General features: G+C 36.4%; 3 protein-coding genes across 8 annotated transcripts in view; 2 read left to right on the forward strand and 1 right to left on the reverse strand.

Annotated features, from left to right (window-relative positions):
- Positions 1–4,693, forward strand: part of ankrd52b (ankyrin repeat domain 52b) — a 41,361-nt gene extending 36,668 nt beyond the window's left edge. Inside the window, exon 29 of the mRNA XM_073875778.1 lies at positions 4,461–4,693. The gene's annotated coding sequence lies outside the window, so the exon portion shown is untranslated. The remainder of the gene's footprint in view (positions 1–4,460) is intronic.
- On the reverse strand, positions 1,694–10,310 carry sarnp (SAP domain containing ribonucleoprotein). 6 transcript variants are annotated; one of them, XM_073875780.1, is made up of 12 exons: positions 10,151–10,310; positions 9,631–9,730; positions 9,310–9,345; positions 8,195–8,235; positions 6,167–6,251; positions 6,004–6,050; positions 5,362–5,435; positions 4,353–4,384; positions 3,924–3,949; positions 3,778–3,846; positions 2,314–2,394; positions 1,694–1,860 (listed from the first exon to the last, which is right to left on the reverse strand). In XM_073875780.1, the coding sequence occupies exons 1-12, from the start codon at positions 10,181–10,183 to the stop codon at positions 1,819–1,821; spliced, it is 666 nt and encodes a 221-aa protein (XP_073731881.1). In that variant the 5' UTR covers positions 10,184–10,310; the 3' UTR covers positions 1,694–1,818. The 6 variants fall into 6 exon arrangements, with proteins under 6 accessions (XP_073731881.1, XP_073731880.1, XP_073731885.1 ...); XM_073875779.1 differs by having other exon boundaries at positions 6,167–6,254; XM_073875784.1 differs by lacking the exon at positions 9,310–9,345 and having other exon boundaries at positions 8,195–8,232.
- Positions 10,311–13,951: 3,641 nt separating this feature from the next.
- Positions 13,952–17,142, forward strand: npffl (neuropeptide FF-amide peptide precursor like). The gene is made up of 3 exons (XM_055185006.2): positions 13,952–14,479; positions 14,989–15,110; positions 16,563–17,142. The coding sequence occupies exons 1-3, from the start codon at positions 14,327–14,329 to the stop codon at positions 16,681–16,683; spliced, it is 396 nt and encodes a 131-aa protein (XP_055040981.2). The 5' UTR covers positions 13,952–14,326; the 3' UTR covers positions 16,684–17,142.

Consider the following 17,142-nt stretch of genomic DNA (forward strand, 5'->3'; position numbering starts at 1 on the left):
TCGAGGTTGAGGAGATTCCCCCCGTTCATATGAAAAGCACTATATAAATGTATTATATGTATGTACAGAACTCTGCAGCTAGGATGCTTACACACACAAAACTTGGACTTCATATTACTCCAATGCTGAAGAAGCTTCACTGGTTGCCAGTTAAGTCCAGGATCATTTATAAAATCCTTCTTCTGACGTACAAATCTCTCCATGGACTTGCACCTCAGTACCTCACTGATCTACTCCAGCCATACAACCAAGCACGATCCCTGCGGTCCTCTGACAAGGACCTGCTCGCTGTCCCTAAGTCCAGGCTAAGGACGTTTGGTGATAGAGCTTTCTGTGTGGGTGCTCCATCACTCTGGAACAAGCTTCCTCATGCCATTCGCTCTGCCTCCCCTCTAACAACCTTCAAAAAGCAGCTAAAAACACACCTCTTCACTGAGGCCTATGGACTTTAAAAATAGTATAAAAAATATTCTAGCATAGAAAAGTAGCATTGTTTCATTATTATAGCATTGTGTAATATTAGCTTGCATCGTAACGTTGCTTTTTTGATTTGTTTTAAAAGCATTTCAAATGACGTGTACCCAAAACAAGAGGCTTGTTTAACATCACCATGCAGCCCGATTGATGTTTCACTTTAAAGCAACACTATGTAGTTTCCATGTAAAAATGACTTGCAGCTCCCCCATGTGGTTGAAAAGCGCAACAGTGCCTGGTATCAGACACTCTTCTGCAGGCAGGGGGAGGGGCGGGGCTGTGTGCTCTACCCTCCACTGCCACTTTCAGAGTGTGCTTGTAGCAGCTAGGAGGCTGCTCAGGTTGCAGCAACAGTACAATTTGTCCAGTTAAAAGTTGTTCTATCACTGAAATAATTTTAGATACATTATTTAAAGGTAAAAAACTACATAGTGTTGCTTTAAGGTTTGCCTTTATGCCATGATGTGCAGCCTGTGATTGGTCATCATCCCTTTAGACTAAATGTCCCGCAGCCCCCTTACAATAAAGTTAATGCAGACTGGTTGAACTTCAGCTTCTCAGGTGTCAATGGCATGAGTTTTGCTCTCACTTTGACACATGGATCAACTAGAAGCACCATTACAAGTTCAATAGATGACAGCGAGTGTGTGAAAGCTGTGCAGTGTGTAAACCTCATTGTTTATTAGAGGATCTGACTCTGGGTGGGACTCAAACTGATAATTGATCCAGTCACAGAGGATTTGAGGTAAGACCGGTTACACCAGCATGACCTGAACAGGACGTTTCACAGAGGTATGTTTTTATTTTGTAATCATCTTTAACAATGTAAGGTTTACACACGCACACAATTTGGGAAAGTCTTTAAAACAGATTATTAGGGTTATTACAATCATCTTTAAAAAAAATTACATCGCACAACAGGACCCCTTTAAAAACGAATGCTGAACAACATATGAAGAGCTCAAATGCAAAGCCTCTAAAAGTGCCTGACATGTTTTAAATCAGACTCTTAATGGATTCTGCCACCAAACCGGTATCTCTGAATGGCCATTTTGAATCTCATTTTTGACAGAGGTGGCGTTTAGCAGCTTTGCATCTGAGCTCCTCATATGTACCAAGTTTTGTAATCTTGTGCATCAAGTTTATTTGACCTATAACACGAGCTCTGTAGAGCCCCACCGCCACCAGAATAAACATACGACAGAAAGACGACAACAAATAAAGAAACAGGTTATATTTAATGAAACATTGAAAACCTCAGAATTACAGCATATTGCAAGAAGCTCAAAAAACAATTTTTAATAAAAAATAAAAATAAAAGTACAAAAAGGATCGAATCCATTTTCATACGTTTCCAAACCGATCGGCACGTTTTCGCTTCTTGGCCTGAAAGCAAAGTATGAAAATAAGGATGAGTGAAACAGAGCAGCAAAATTGAACAGTCTTTCCACAACCATATCTTATTTAATTAAATGATCATTCATTTAGCCTAACATCTGTTCAAGTCTACAAAATACTTTGTGATTATGGCTAATTGATCAATTTTAATCCTATTCAAGTGCAACATCCCTGAAAATGTCCATCCCTAACACAGATGGGGATTGTCTCTAGCTATGGATACCTCAGTCACAGGACAAGCTCATTTCTAATCTGTCATATGAGAAGATCATTTAATTCAGTCATAAATCTAGTTTGGTGTAATGTGTGGTTAGTGTTACTAGGCTTGACTTTGCAAACTTGTTCTTAGAAAAGATTACGCGAATCAGTACGTTGACAGAGATCAAATTATTGAGAGAGATATGTTAAACAGAAGACATGCTAGGCGTTTTCTCATCATACCTCTGAATCATAAGATCCAGCGGTGGACGTCAGAATGCCAAACCTTTCCTTCCTCTTCTTCAACTTTTCATCATCCTCAAACTGTGAAACACAATGAATTAGCCAACACAAACAAATAAAGGCACAGATTACAAGTCACTGGTCTAATCCAGGTACAGCAAACAACTTAATAACTAGAGATGTAAGCAGTGATGATGGGCATAAACTAGGGATGCACCGATAGGATTTGTTTGGGCCGATACCGATGCCGATTTAAACAGACAACTTCTGGCCGATACCGATATTAAACACTTGTATACAATACTATACAGTTGGTCTATTTGCTAGTTTATTTCTGCATCAAATTATTTTTACTGAACATGGATTGGATCTAATTAACATTCAACTGACCAACATAATAAGAGAGGCACAAATTAAGCTAAAACAAATATAATAAGACAGCATGACAACCTTCAAAGGTGGTTTTTGCTATTCAGCATTTTTTTGATAAACAACATTAACTCATTTTTTACATATAATGGATTTCTTTATGCAGTTAATTAATAAACAATCGGTATCGGCCTTTCTCGTGCTATTGCCGATATGCCGATGGTTTCAAATTCATCAGAAATCAGCCGATAAATATCGGCGGCCGATACATCGGTGCATCACTAGCATAAACTCAATCCTCACACGGAGAACATGTAGTAAGTTTGGTGATTGTGTGTATGAAAGTGATGCACAGACTCCACAAATAAACTGCTACATTTAAACCTAAATCAGAAAACGCATACAGAAGATAGCTCTGATTTCCTTTAAAGGACAATTTCAGTATTTTACACTCAAAGTCCTGCCTTCAGATTGTTTATGATGAAATAGAATGGTTTTGACTGAAATTTCATCATAAAATATTTCATATTTCATTCTATTTCATCATAAACAATCTGAAAACAGGGCTTTAAAGGCGGAGTCCATGATGTTTGAAAGCCAATGTTGATATTTGAAATCACCTAAACAAACACGCCCCTACCCCAATAGAATCTGGACCTTCTGTTGATAGACCCGCCCCACACATACGCAAACCGGCATTTGATTTGATTTGATTGGCTATAAGTGTGTTTTGGTAGTCGGCCCGTCTCCTTCTCCAAACCGTTTTTCAAACATCGTGGACTCCGCCTTTAAGTGTAAAATACCGAAATTGTCCTTTAACTGATATTAATTTGTGCCCTTGTCATGTTAACTTGTTCAATATCTTAAAAGATGTTAAAAACATGCAGATGCCTGGGCCCTAATAGTAATCATATGAAAAACAATGGGGCCCTTGGCATCTGTTTGACATATACAAAAAAGGTCTAGCAAGAAATTAATTTTAATGTGATGTCGAACATTGTTGCCTGTATTAAGAAATAAAAATGAACATTTATATAGTGCATGTGAAGTGAAAGAAAATGCCTGTAGTAGAACAGCAATGTAAAATAATCATACCTTTTTAGAAACAGATGAGACATTCATGCCAAAACGTTCTGCTCTCTTCTTTAAGACCTCAACGTCCACCTGATAGAGAGTTGTGTGTTTAACAGCAATTTTACTCAGAAGAAGAATAAAGAAGTAAAGTTGACAAATATACTTACGCTCACTTTTGGGATGGCTGCAGTTCCTAAAAACAAAAACAAATAATCAGTGAGTTGAACTTTTAGATGAATGTCAGGAGCAGAAGGAAAGAGAAAAGGAGTGGGAGGATGATGAGCGAGAAGATGTGAAGCGGGAGGATAAAGGGCTCATTATAGTTGTGTGTAAGTCCTATGGTGTATGGTCCTGCCCCTGATGAAGGGGTTCTTGTGGACCAATCACAGCGCTTGCAGTGTAGGATTTTGGTCCAGAATGACTCATTTGATGCAATACCATCAAACGTCCAAAACTTTGTCTGTTTCTAACTATCACATCTCCATTTGGTTGGTGTCAAAATATAACAAGACCCACACATATCAGCCTTAATTTTGCTATATCTTCCAGTGTTGATAATTAAAAAATATGGATAAAGAGATTACATGCCAACTCACCTTTGGAAGATTCAGCTACTGGCAAACCAAACCTGATAAAATACGATGAACAAGCAATGAGAACAGGTCTAGCACTTTCTGCTCAACTTTATTGTAATCATGTTAAAGGAATAGTCTACTCATTTTCAATATTAAAATATGTTATTACCTTAACTAAGAATTGTTGATACATCCCTCTATCATCTGTGTGCGTGCACGTAAGCGCTGGAGCGCGCTGCGACGCTTCGATAGCATTTAGCTTAGCCCCATTCATTCAATGGTACCATTTAGAGATAAAGTTAGAAGTGACCAAACACATCAACGTTTTTCCTATTTAAGACGGGTAGTTATACGAGCAAGTTTGGTGGTACAAAATAAAACGTAGCGCTTTTCTAAGCGGATTTAAAAGAGGAACTATATTTTATGGCGTAATAGCACTTTTGTGAGTACTTCGACTCGGCGCAGTAACACCCTCCCTCTCCCATTATGAGAGTGAGAAGGGGAGCAGACTTTTCAGGCAAGTCGAAGTACTACCAAAAGTGCCATTACGCCATAAAATATAGTTCCTCTTTTAAATCCGCTTAGAAAAGCACTACGTTTTATTTTGTACCACCAAACTTGCTCGTATAACTACTCGTCTTAAATAGGAAAAACGTTGATGTGTTCGGTCACTTCTAACTTTATCTCTAAATGGTAGCATTGAATGAATGGGGCTAAGCTAAATGTTATCGAAGCGTCGCAGCGTGCTCCAGCGCCCACGTGCACGCACACAGACGACAGAGGGATGCATCAACAATTCCCAGTCAAGGCAACAACATATTCCAATATTGAAAATGAGTAGACTATTCCTTTAAAGGCAAGTGCAGTTTAAATATCAGGGTTTATTTCTGCAATAACATCCAGCTGTCTTTACATTATCCTTTACACAGGAAGGACAATTTTCCAAACTAGATTTTAAATCAGTTTTGTACGATCCTACAACACACTTGATGTTCTACATGTGTCATGACTCTTTGTGATATGAACTTACCTTGCAGCACGGGCGGCCTTCTTATTGTCTGCATTTGGCTGAAGACTGAATCGCTCCGCTCTTTTCTGAAGTCTCTGTCACATAAACACAGAGAAATCTTCAAACAACCTGAAGAGAGCTCTTAAGCAAACCTACCGGTATGTCTGACAGGAGAAAATCTGACTCCAGAGAAGAACACAGTTCATTAAAGCATTTATATTTATTGTAAATGACTCTCAACTATATATGTATTTACTAACAATTACTCATTTTATACATTTACTTTGTTTTATTTATTGATTTATTACTACTAATTTTTGATAATGCTGATTGTGCAAAATTGATAATATTGATAAAAATGTAATTCAAAATAGTCTTGTATCATGATGCGCATGGTATTGTGACCTTGTATCAGGATACGTATCGTATCGGGAAACTGTTGGCAATACCTAATCTAAACCCTGAATCAGTAGCACCTAATAGCGAGAGGAGTGAGAGGATTTTTCTATTTGACCAAAACTAACTTAAAAAACGAAAAAAGTTTGGCATAATCATTAATGAGACTTTTTAGTTTCATTAATTTAATCAATCCGAGTTGATTCTGGTTGGAAACTATTACATGTAAATTGCATAAATCCTTAATGCAGAAGAAATAAAAATCACCTCATCAACTGTAGCAGGAGCGGTGATCTTAACAACTTTCTTCTCAGTCACCCTAAAAATCACAAAAAAAAAAAAACAATACAGTCAGTTATAGACTTCACCATGTTCATTACAAGACAAAACACTTTATATTTCAGCACTGTAAAACTAAACTGTGAGGGACTCACCGTCTCAGGTTCAGTTAACTCTTGCTTCTCGACTGCTGCTGCTACAGCTTCTTCTTCTTCTTCTTCATCTTCTTCTTTAGACTCCTAAAATATCACATAGGTGATGATTTAATTACAGGTACATTTGGTACATAAAGTCATTTTATCTGCTTTATCAATTTTCAATTGATTATCGGTGTCTAATGAAAATCATTAGGGGTGCAACGATAAATGCCGATATACACTAACGTGGCCAATAGCTATTCTGAATTGCACAGTCGATAATATTCACAGCTATTTAATGTACTACGCCTTTGAATCACTAAGTCCTTATCGATCTGAAATCACTATCAGTTTGAGTCGTTTATAACATGCATTTGAAAAAACAACACTCGTCATACATATTCTTTATTACCATGAAAATACCTAAATAGGTTAAAAGAACAGCAATATAAATATATCCTTCAGACTAGGGCTGCACGATTAATCGTTTTTAAACCGAAATCGCGATGTGAATGGATGCGATTTTCGAATCGCAAGAAATGCGATTATTTCGATTCAAAACTATTAAATATAACAATCATCTAGTACGCACTTTTTGACAGTTCGCTTCATGCGCATTTTACGTTTGATGCAGTTTAGACCAATAGAGTGCATGAACACTGAGGCGCTGACTACACGTCATCACACCATTTGGAAAACATGAGCGCGAGCAGCAGTTCAACTCCTCAACAAAGTGTACGGCCATATGATTTCCGCGATGCGGAAAACACGGACAGAATCGCGAAATGCATACAAATGGAATTAACTGCACAACGCGGAATGTCATGAAGTTGGCAGATTTTGGATTCAGTCATTTTAAAAAACGCATTATAACTCATTAACCGGCAAATGAAAGGACAGAAATGCGCGAAAACATTTCCCTTTTGTGTAATGTTGGACTTAAAGAAAGGTGTATACGTCCGTTTCTCGTCATGCATCGCAAACAATGACAAGCGCCTCATCAGACTATAAGCAGGTTTCATTAAAGCCCGGAACACAGCAGACGAAAGAGGTACAGTATACTTTCTTGCACGCGCACATCTGCACCGCTTTGAATATTTACAGGCATGAGGGTTCATGAAGCGCGCACACAGAGAGAGCAGTCAGCACACGCGTGATCACTAAACTTAAGTTTTCTTTCTTGTCTAAGTGAACATAAACAGCTGGATGTTTATCAGTAGGCTATATTGAAGCAGAGCAGTTTAGCTGTCTTGTGTCTTAAAGTGACAGACAGTAACCTGGTGCTTTCTGTGTCAGAAATGTTTATTACACACCAACAATTAAAATCACTCCTTACTCTTAACTGAACAAGCTTCTGCAGCTCCACATTTAAATCCTACAGTGAGGACTGTGCAGTGTTTTATTTGTATTTTTTGCTTATGTTAAATCATAGATTCTAATAACTAATATATTTACATTTATTACAGATGCCTGAAAAGTAAAACAAGATGAGTATAGTCTTATGATTAAAAGAAAAACTAAACATTTGCTTGTCAGATGCATTGTTGTAGTGACAGCCAAAATACATTGGCCTATATGTTATTTTAAATAAAACTTTCAAAAAAAAAAAAAAAAATTAAATTGTATTTTTTTTAATGTTCTTAGATTAAAAAAAAAGTTTGTCTGCAGAATAGCAAAGTCCTGCAGACAACTTGGTACAATGTTTAAGAGGTTTTAAAAAAACAGTAGCACAGCATCTTCCTTTGGTGCTATTAAAACCACCACAACAAACCTGGATGTACCGCTTTTATTATATACTAATGAATCGCACTTTAAATCGCGAATCGCAATTTTGATCAGAAAAATCGCAATTAGATTTTTTCTCCGAATCGTGCAGCCCTACTTCAGACATTTCCTGGAGCTGCGTATCATAGCTGCGTGTGTATGGTTCTTCGTCTACACCGCGCCCTCTGACTTCGGATTACGGCTGAAACGATTAGTCAACATTGTCAATCAGAATAAAGCATTCAACGGGCCCGTGATATATATTCAAAACAACTCACTTCTCCAAACGTTCCAAGAACTTCCTCTTCATTAACTTCTTCTGAAAATATACAAGTTTTAGGTATCACTTAATATCTACTACATAAACATGTACATACATAAACCATCATGACAGGGTTGCCAGATTTTGGCGAATGTGTCCCAATGACTATAGCCCAAATAGAAACAATTTGTATATGGCCTTGGCCCGTTCCAATATGGTGGACGACTTGCGTACAACGCACCAATCTATATAAATGACTTGCGCATAGAAAGCTATGTTAACAACGAAAAGTGAAGCCACTGCAGAGTTCGAGCGGCCATCTTGGTATTCCCAACCAGCAGAGAGGTTGTTAGACAGGCGGGGGTTTAAAACCAGCGAGTTTTATGTTTCCGCTCCTTGGCACGCAGGAAATTTGAGCGCATGGCTTTAATGACGCGCTCAGATTAATGGCATCAGTTTTAAAATTGCGATCATAACAGTGTTGCCCTTAGAGTAAATCAGCTTCTTTTATGTCCATATATCAAGTGACTTGTCATAAAAGAGTAAAAAAATTAACAAATAAATGAGTAAACTGAGTAAAACTAACATTGTTAACACATTTTACTTTATAAAAACACGATTACAAAACCACCACCAAAAAAATGATTGCATGCACATACAGTACTTAAAGCATGATTATTTATTTAGATGAGCACGTTTGTCATTAACCTCCTTAGACCCAAGTTTCGGTTTGTCTTTTTTCAGCAACTATTTTGGGGTTAGAAAGAACCAATGAATATAATAACCAAATATTGAAGAGCATGAAGCAGTGTAATTGTCCATGTTTGTGTACAACAGGTTCCAGTTACTCAGAATTAAGTATTACGGTGCAAACATAAAAAAATTATGTCCACATGTGGACATCAAGGTCTTAGTAGGTTAATAACCCATATCTCTTCATATCTCGTCTCTCCGCTGATCTGATACTGTAATGAAGATAATATAGCAGCTCATTGCTTAAAAAGTAAAAAATACAACTTTAAATAAATAAATAAGTACAAGTTTAGGATGTTATATTGTAGTAATGTACAGGGAGACTGATAAAGTTTAATTTGATAACGTCCTATTAGTTTAATAGATGTTTGGGCATACCAATATGGCGAACTGTAGGGCTCGCTCCAGACCTCTCTATTAAGCAATAAAAATAAATGAAAAATTAAAGCAAAAGAGAATGACAACAAAAGTGATGGGTACCAACGTTGTTGCAAACACAGCTAAAATGTTTTCGTTGCATTTGATTTTCCAACAATTTTGCAGTTTGTTAGCTACACGTAAATCTTAGTTTTTAATGACATTATTACTGCACCGTTTTGTAATAAAACGCAACTTTATAACTTTTACACCTCTGCTACATTGTGAGAAAATAAATTCCCTGTGAATGGTTGTCGTAACTTATATAGCGACATCACATACCATGCTCATCCAGGTAAGCCTGCAGTCGGGCTATCAGATCAGCTTTATTTCCTTTAGCATCCAGACCTCGTGCCACACACTCCTGCTTCAGCTCAGCCAACTGAAGACGAGAACAGATGAGACTTTACATCAAAGTTAAAGTATTTGAAAGTTAAGCAACTCGACAGAAAGACGCAGATCCACAACTGCGTAAACTCAATTAACAGAGTAAAACAGAATACAATCCATACATCAGATCATAAAACTAGATATTTCGGTATTAACTAGCAATTTATGCTTATCTTATGTACATAATAAACTTTGCTGTACTCTTATAAGGAAAAATCTTTGAAATTCAAACGTGCTGTGCTGCCGTGTCGAGGTGATCACCTCACAAGTTTCCGAGGTGATAAGTGGCAAAACATTCATATTAGATCATTGTCATTACACATCATACATCGTAGGACAGTTTATTGTTATTAACAGGTTAAAACACGAAATAAACAAACAAAAACCTACTACATTTTACTCAGATTCTTACCTTCAGTTTTTGCAGCTCCACGAATTCCGCCATTTTCTTTAAGAGATATGTGTACTGTAAACAGCTTCCTTCCGGTTTAAAAAAGTCTCAGCGGCGCAGCGCGTCATTAACACTGCAGCGCCACCAATCGGTCAGACGTCACAACATCACACACGCTGACAAGCACGCACGCACTCACACACACCTGATTAAACTACTGATCTGCTCCCAAAAGATGCCCTGAAGCCTGTGAACATTATCGAGCATGTTTAACATCACACTACAAAAAAATGTATCTGGCCAAAAATACGTTTTAATTAAATACATTTTTGAATTTGAAAATATATTCAGTTTTAACCTTTAAATAGTAACATATATTTCAAAATGTATTTCAAGGGCAACCAAATACATTTTTAATTTTACAACCCAAGGCAAAAAATATATTTTCCTGGACAAAGTATAAAAGTTTTAATAGAATGTATAAAATATGTATAAAATATAAAATTATAAGTATCTTTTTTGCAGTTGAAAATATATATAATTTTAACCTTGCAACGTGAAAACAAATGCTTTAAGATATATATATATTTTTTTAAATATACTTCCAAATATACAAAAAAGGCAAAAAAATATATGGTTGTTGACCCTTGCCTGTTGTGGATTTCTCTCAATAAACCTGCAATTGGATCTAACCTGTGTACACCGTCCATGACAATGTGTTAGAATAATCTATTTGCCAAAAATTCTTCTTTTATGTCAAAAATCATTAGTATATTTAAAGTCACAATAAAATTGAAATGAAAAACACAAATCTTGTAATATGTATGGCAGGCCCAAGAAAAGATAGCAGCGATTAGCAAATAGCAAAAAGACCCAACTTCAAACAATCCAATCAGTTCTCGATGGACGAATTCAAGTCCCGCCCTACCTTTTATCATTTCAGAATGAAACCGTTTCACTTGGATACGTCACCGCAGGGAAAATAAGGCAATTTCTACTTCCGTTTCATGCAGACTTTAAAGGTGGAGTGTGTCAAATTAAGTGGCATCTAATGGTCAGATAGCAAATTGCAATCTTAGTTTCAAAACGCGTATGGTAGCCGACAGGACAAACATGTTGTCATCTGAGACAACAAAGGGATTAAATGCGCTCTCTAGAACAGTTTGTCCATTTACAGCTACTGTAAAATCATGACAGCGACGTTCATGTAAGGGGACCCTCAGTGATAAAACGGTTCATTCTAAGATAATTAAAACAATACAGTTCATTATGTAAGGTTTTTATAAACCACTGATAATAAAGTTATGTATATTATATTGCATTTCTGTCAAGAGATCTTACTAAAATTTACACAATGCACCTTTAAGTTCCATGAAGATATTTTATAAATTCCCTATACCGTAAATATATCAATACTTTATTTATTTATCATTAGTAATGTTTTACTAAGAACTTTATTTGGACAAATATAAAGGAGATTATATCTATATTTAGATTTTTTGAAAGAACAGGGGTCATCAATCCTGCTCCTGGAGGGCCGGTGTCTCTCCAGAGTTTAGCTCCAACTCTAATCAAACACACCTGAAACACAAGCAACGCTTGGGTTAGAAGCCCGACCCTATGCCCACTACCCAAGTCAGAGATATGTTGTTTCTGCGCATTGCAAATGTCAGTGGTGATGTCTCACAACATGTTTAATAGTCATGTCACCGGAAAATAAGTCATCAAGTGTCCCAATCTATAGTGAGCCAGTATCCTTACCAGTGCCTGAGCCCCTGTACACAATGTACTGATTCGTGACCATATGGAATAGGGTACTGACTGAGACACACCCCTTAAAGTGAGCCAATCAGAATCAAGCATTTACTACCGCTCTGGTATACACTTGAATAGCTGTGTACTGTTGAACAGGAAATAACTTTCATGGAATATAGGAAAACTGTCAGCGCTCATCTCTAAATGGACCGCTTAGCAAACTCTCATGGGAAATTCACTCAGTACTTTAGCTTAATGCATGAGTCAATCCGTCAGGAATAGTCTTCTCAAGAGACACCAGCTTTAACCTGATGATGCTATTAACAGTGTAGACATACACTGCAAATATTCTGGAGATGCTCTTTTATTAACTCAACTTCAACAACAGTGTTGCATCTATATTTTTGTTCAGTGTACTCTAATAAGTGCATGGTTATTGTTTTTCTAAAAAAATGAAAGAACACAATCAGTTGATTTCTTGTTCCAAAAATATGCATGTAATTGCACTGGCAAACTTGTTAAGGTATAAAGAAATTTTTTGTATGTAGAAATGTGGTTAACACACTATAAAAATGCTGCAGGATATTTTCAACCCATTGTTGGGTCAAATATAAACATTTGCTGGGTTAATTTAACCCAACGACTGGGCTCGCCCCTTTTTGACATATAATCCTATTAGTTGTTGTGGTAATTAATGGACGTGTACTTACACTTCATAAAAAGTCACTGTTCTTCATTTCTAGCACTTAATAATAATAATAATAATAATAATAATATCTTTATTTTGTATAGCGCTTTTAAAACTCATTTCTCAAAGCGCTTAACATAAGTAAAAAAGTAAGATATATAAAATAGACATGGTGATAAAAACACATAACATAAGTATAAAACAATGGAAGTAAAAATTAATGGAAAGAATAAATAAAAGTAATAAAAAAACAATTAAAAGTAACACTTATTTTAAAATCAACACGGAATTTGACAGGGGGCCATGCAATGCAGGGTCTCTATGATCTCTTTGCCTTGTCCTCGTCAAAATACACACAGCAGAGTTTTGAACCCACTGTAGTTTATTCAATGTAGATTTTGAAGCTCCTGCTAGCAATGCATTACAATAATCAATTCTAGAGAACACCAGGGTATTAACTAATTTTTCAGCCACCGGAAAACTCAGCATGGGACATAATCTGGATATATTTCTGAGATGAAAAAAGGAAACTTTAACAGTATTCTGTACGTGAAGATCAAATGTTAAATTAGGATCGAATATTATTCCCAAGTTTTTTAGTTGGTTTTGGAACTGAATGACGGAGCCATCCACATGAAAAGCTACAGGTTCCACTCTGTGTAACTGGTGGAGCGAACCAATAAGCATCACTTCAGTCTTATTACTGTTTAGACATAGGAAATTATCAGACATCCATTTTTTGATTTCTGTGATACAGTCAGAAAGAAATGAAAGAGCAGCATTAACATCAGGCTTTGAGTGACTGTATATCTGAGTGTCATCAGCATAAAAATGAAAGTCAAGACAAAGAGACCTTAAAAGTTGGCCAAGAGGGAAAATATAGAGACTAAAAAGTAGAGGGCCTAAAATTGAACCTTGAGGAACACCATATTTTATCACACCAACCTCAGACCTACAGGTCAACTTTACAGTTTTACATAATTTCAATGCATTATTTCAACAAATAATGAAACTTTTCCAAAACTTTGTTTCTGCTTTACAACACTGTATGTCTTACTACTGTATGTCTTACACAGGTTTTTCTTCAAAAAGAAACCCAATTTTTACAAACTAAAAAAATTGCTTCTGGTAACGACCGATGTGCATTCATGAGAGAGTGCCTTTATCATCTCATTTCCATTATGATCGTTCGATACGTCCAACATCATTATTTTAGTTTGTATAGTTTTAAATATTGATATTTTTCTTACAAAATCGCATTGATTACCCTCAAAAGTCCTTTTTTAACCCCCTGGAGTCATGTGGATAACTTCTGTAAAAGATGATGGACTTTTTGGGCTTCAAATTAGAAGTACCATTTACTACCATTATAAAGCTTGGAACAGCTTATTTTGTAATATAAATCTGATTGTGTTCATCTAAAGAAAAATACTCATATACATCGAGGATGGTTTTTCATTTTTGGCCAAACTATCCATTTAATAAACAGTGTTAATGCCTGGGCTCCTGTGGGATTTATAATACGCACATTACCAAATTCCCAGCATCACAGAACGGACCATTCCTCATCCACTCCATAAACGCACATCACTTATCTCTGTCTGTCTCTGGGGATGTTGGAAGATATATAAGGACATTCACAAAGGCCAGTTGAACGGTTGTGCACGGACACACCGGCGGTTTTTACAACCTATATCTAGTACAGATACACCAGCAGAATTTATTTATATTTTGTTTTCTGAGTTATTTAAGTAATGGATGGAGGGGTGTGGTTCATGTTATTGGGTGTGTTACTGGTGATGACTGATATGAGTCAGTCCATCCCAAAAGAAGCGCTTCTAGAGCAGAGCAAACACATTCGGGAATCACCTGAGGACTCGGACGACAATATGATAGAAAGTCATGTGGTAAGAAACATCTGCTTTGAACATCTTTTTTTAAACTTATCTTGGGTTTTCAGGCAAAATTGTACTATGCTGTATTGGTATTTTTAAGGAAGGTACAGTAATGTAAAAACTTTGCTACATCCTATTGATGTTTTTTTTGTGGAGATTAAAAGAATATTTATTTTGAAAAGTTTTGATAGATAATCAATAAAAAATCAATCTTTTGAGGCCTAAGGTGCACTTGCTTTTTCCACTTAAGAATATCTGTCAATGTTTAATATTGTTGTTTTTTAGTATATCATCTATATAATATGGCACTGTTTTTAAGATGATCAATGGTTGCTTTGCCAAATATGTAATAATTTAAAAGTAAATTCAACTTGGAGGTTAAATGTGTCATCTGACCTGAGAAATGTAATTCGTGAATTAGTTTGTTTTTAAACAGAAAGTGTAATATTTCTTGGTTGAAACATTTTTTTTTTGTAGATTAAGAAAGCTAACAAATACTGCATGTCATTTGTGTCTAACAGATCACTGAAGGGCAGATGGAGGATTTATTGGAAGATCGTCTTCTGTTAGAAGTGTTGCAATCTTTACTACACAGCTCTCAGAGATATGAACGTAACCCTTCAGTGCTGCACCAGCCTCAGCGGTGTGTGTATTTCTAATCTATTTTTTTACATTCTGTAAAATTCTCTATTACAAGAAGAGTTTGTGGTATTTGACCTCAAAATGCACACAGGTTTTTAGTAAGGCATGTTTGTTAAAACTAGTTATATTTCCTAATTAAACTAAGGCCTAGTCCTGGATTCAGCTAGTCCTGGTCCGGGAAACCGCCCCTATATTACACGGGTCATTTTCATTTGCAGTCTACTTTCCAACAGCGGAAATACATTTTAAATAGCAGTAAACCATCAAATATATAAATTTTTGTTTTAAAATACATATTTAGTTAAGTTTAAGAGCTTCCAACAAAATGTGCATGTTCCCACCGCGCCTCAGAGAGCTATCACGAAATATAACTGCAACAATAAAACATTTTTAACACAAATCAAGTGGTTATATTATGAATATAGATTTTATATAACATGTATAGTTTAATTTAATTGTTTAATTAATTCATGTCAGTGGTGTTAAAGCAATGAATGTTGACCCCCTTTAAGAAAAGTGGGAAGTCTATTTGGACTATTGTGTGTAAAGGTCATCGCAGGTGCTGGTTGATCTCAGGGGTGCATGTTGAGTACATTCTTTCTAATGAATTTTCTTAAATGTTTCTCAATACTGCATTGTTGCGCAGGACTAAGCATAAGGCAAAACCATGTTTGGTATTGTTAGCCGATTCAGGGCTCCAAGAAAACAAGTTGTATGAAAATTTGTTGACCGCAGCCAACGTTATAGGCATGTAAAACATTCACCTGACCACTAGGTGGCGCTGTGACGAAACGTGCATGCACCCGCAGTCCCTGATCTACCATCAAGTACCAGGGGTGTCATTTATAAAACTGTGCGTAGGATCCTGACTTAAAGTCTACGTACGCACAAAACCCAAAAATGGCATACGCCAATAAAACAAAGCAATGTTCCCTTTATAAATCACAGATCACCTGCAAGTGTGCATATGTGAATTATCCACAGATCCCACCCTGCAAGCCCATTCTCCTGTCAAGTTTGTTTTCTTATAGATCACAACCTTTGCATGGGAACTGGCGCATGCACGATTCCAGCCCCGTTCGCATAAATGAGGCCCCAGTGTCGCGTCAATAGGCGGAAGTTTGGCAAAGATACAGCCTCAAATAGGTTTTTTGTTTGTTTTTATTGATGCGGTATACAAAAAATTATTGACAAATCGACACAAATTTCATACATTTTTTACCATGAGTGTCTCTAGATGCTACACACTGATTTTCAAACAAATCGGACAAAAGTTCCAGGACGAGTTCGAAAAAGTAGCTTTTTGGAAAAACTCTAAATTATGTCAACGGCCCCAATTGGGGAATGACACACACATGAAATATCCCATTTAATGATGGGATTTTTTGTTAACATAAAAACTGTAAGCCCTACAAGTCTATAAGTGTTGTTGTAACTCTTTATGTTCCCCCAGGTTTGGTCGAGGTGCTCGCAGTGGTCTGTCAGCAGAGGAGTGGATACAGTCTCGAGACTGGGAAACAGTTCCCGGGCAGATCTGGAGCATGGCTGTGCCACAACGATTTGGCAAAAAATAACACCAAACTTCGTTAAAACTTCAGTATGCAAACATCAGCGAATTAAATTTAAACATCAATGGATCTTCAAATTACCATTTTTCTACATTCCAGTAGAATCAGTCAGCTCATTTTCTTTTTTCATTTCATCAACTGTACCAAAACCTTCTCTAGTAAAAATAATAAGACTCTTTACTGATCATGTTTAACTAGATCTATATGAGCGAGTTTGAGAGCATGTTGTGATTTCTTCATCTATTACACCTCATGTGCACTTCACATGTGTTGTCTGTTGTTCTTCATACACTGTAACCAAGAAGTTTTTTAGTTTGGAATTTTAGCTTGCTTAAGTTTTTCATCATGATTGTCAAGACTGTTTATCTAAATGATGGTCGACAATCTTAGTAGCCTTCTCTGAAATGAAGAAGTGATTGTAAAATAAAAACACACACGACTGGTCAAATAATCAGGATCACTGAA

Source organism: Misgurnus anguillicaudatus, chromosome 14 (assembly GCF_027580225.2).
Source record: "Misgurnus anguillicaudatus chromosome 14, ASM2758022v2, whole genome shotgun sequence".
Taxonomy (NCBI): Eukaryota; Metazoa; Chordata; class Actinopteri; order Cypriniformes; family Cobitidae; genus Misgurnus; species Misgurnus anguillicaudatus.